Source organism: Meleagris gallopavo, chromosome 3, assembly GCF_000146605.3.
Source record: "Meleagris gallopavo isolate NT-WF06-2002-E0010 breed Aviagen turkey brand Nicholas breeding stock chromosome 3, Turkey_5.1, whole genome shotgun sequence".
Classification (NCBI taxonomy): Eukaryota; Metazoa; Chordata; class Aves; order Galliformes; family Phasianidae; genus Meleagris; species Meleagris gallopavo.
This window is the reverse complement of record NC_015013.2, coordinates 61,884,168-61,885,538: the sequence shown is the minus strand read 5'-3', so window position 1 is coordinate 61,885,538 and position 1,371 is coordinate 61,884,168. Positions and strand designations below refer to the sequence as shown.

The 1,371-nt window shown below is 62.1% G+C and overlaps 1 protein-coding gene across 1 annotated transcript; it reads left to right on the top strand.

Moving 5' to 3' along the window:
- Positions 1-6: 6 nt before the first annotated feature.
- PRDM14 (PR/SET domain 14) lies at positions 7-1,347 on the top strand. Its single transcript, XM_019614101.1, has 2 exons — positions 7-209; positions 355-1,347. The coding sequence occupies exons 1-2, from the start codon at positions 54-56 to the stop codon at positions 817-819; spliced, it is 621 nt and encodes a 206-aa protein (XP_019469646.1). The 5' UTR covers positions 7-53; the 3' UTR covers positions 820-1,347.
- The last annotated feature ends 24 nt before the right edge of the window (positions 1,348-1,371 follow it).

The following is a 1,371-nucleotide window of genomic DNA, read 5'->3' as shown; positions in this document are numbered from 1 at the left end:
CGCGCCCCGTTCCCTGCCTCCGGCCGCGCTCAGTCCACACTGTCCCCGCAGGGATGGCCGTGCTGCGCGTGGCCTACGGGGACGTTTGGCACCTCGGGGTGTTCTGCACCGCCCCCATCCCCAAAGGAGTCCGTTTCGGCCCGTTCCAAGGCAAAGTGGTCAACACCACCGAGATCAAGACTTACGACGACAACTCGCTGATGTGGGAGGTAGTCGCGGCGGCGGGGGGGCCGGGCGATGTTGGCGGCGGGGCTTCCCGCAGGCAGTACGTTATGGCCGTGGGGGAACTGCGAGGAGACCTCTGTCCGACCCCGATCCGCTCTCGGCCCTGATCCTCTTCTCTCCACCTTTCAGGTCTTTGAGTACGGACAGCTGAGCCACTTCATCGACGGGAAGGGCACGGCCGGCAACTGGATGTCTCTGGTGAACTGCGCCCGCTTCCCCGAGGAGCAGAACCTGACGGCGCTGCAGTGCCAGGGGCAGATCTTTTACGAGACCTGCCGGGAGATTGCGCCCAAGGAGGAGCTACTGGTGTGGTACGGGGATTGCTACGTGCAGTTCCTCGGCATCCCCATCTGCCTGAAGGGCATGCCGGAGGCGGGGCGGCCCCCGCAACATCCCGAAGGTGAGAACATGGCAGCGCCTCGGGGATCACCCGAATCGCGCTCGGACCCGCACTGGCGGGAGCGAAGGGACTCCGCCACCGCCCTTCCTAACGCGTGTCGGACGGCTCCGGGGGAGCCCCGGCCCGGGCTGCTCTGGGGCGGCCATCCCGGAGCCCAAAGTGCCGCTCCCCCTCTGCCAGCCCGCTTTGCGTAGCGGTGGTAATGTAAAGTATCCCTCGTGGTTGCCGAGTTGTTGGTGTGGGGGGACTTTCTGCGGCGTTCTTGTTTGGGGTTTGGTTTAATCCTACTGCACTGCGGTTATTCGGGGAGAAATACGTGGAGAAGGAAAGAGAGACGCCGCTGTCAGTCGAAGCTGGGTCTGAAGTCAGGGTTGTGAGAAGACAAAAGCCGGAGGGGGGTGGGGGTGCGTTGACGGCAAGAGAGGGGAACGCCGGGCGATGGGACGCTGGGGCTGCGGTGGTGTTTTGAGGGGCGGCCGGTGGTTCGTTTCGGGAGTGGAGGGAATGTCACTTACCTGCCTTCGATTAGAGGCAGAGGGAAATGTTGTTAACGTTCGAAACGTTTCCTGTATTGTTCCTAAGTTCAGTGGTTAAGAACAATTTAAAACCCCGAAAGAAACCAAATAAACGCGCGTTTGTTCGATAGCGTTTTGAAAACGACAGAAAACCTACGCGGATCGATGGTCCTTTTTGGGGGAACGGGAATGGAAGGGCAGCGGCGGTGCCGCCGTCAGGCCGCGTCCCGG

Coding starts and splice junctions, on each gene's coding strand:
- PRDM14 (XM_019614101.1), top strand. CDS start 54: ATGGCCGTGCTGCGCGTGGCCTACGGGGACGTTTGGCACCTCGGGGTG. Junction 210..354: donor ACAACTCGCTGATGTGGGAG/GTAGTCGCGGCG, acceptor TCCACCTTTCAG/GTCTTTGAGTACGGACAGCT.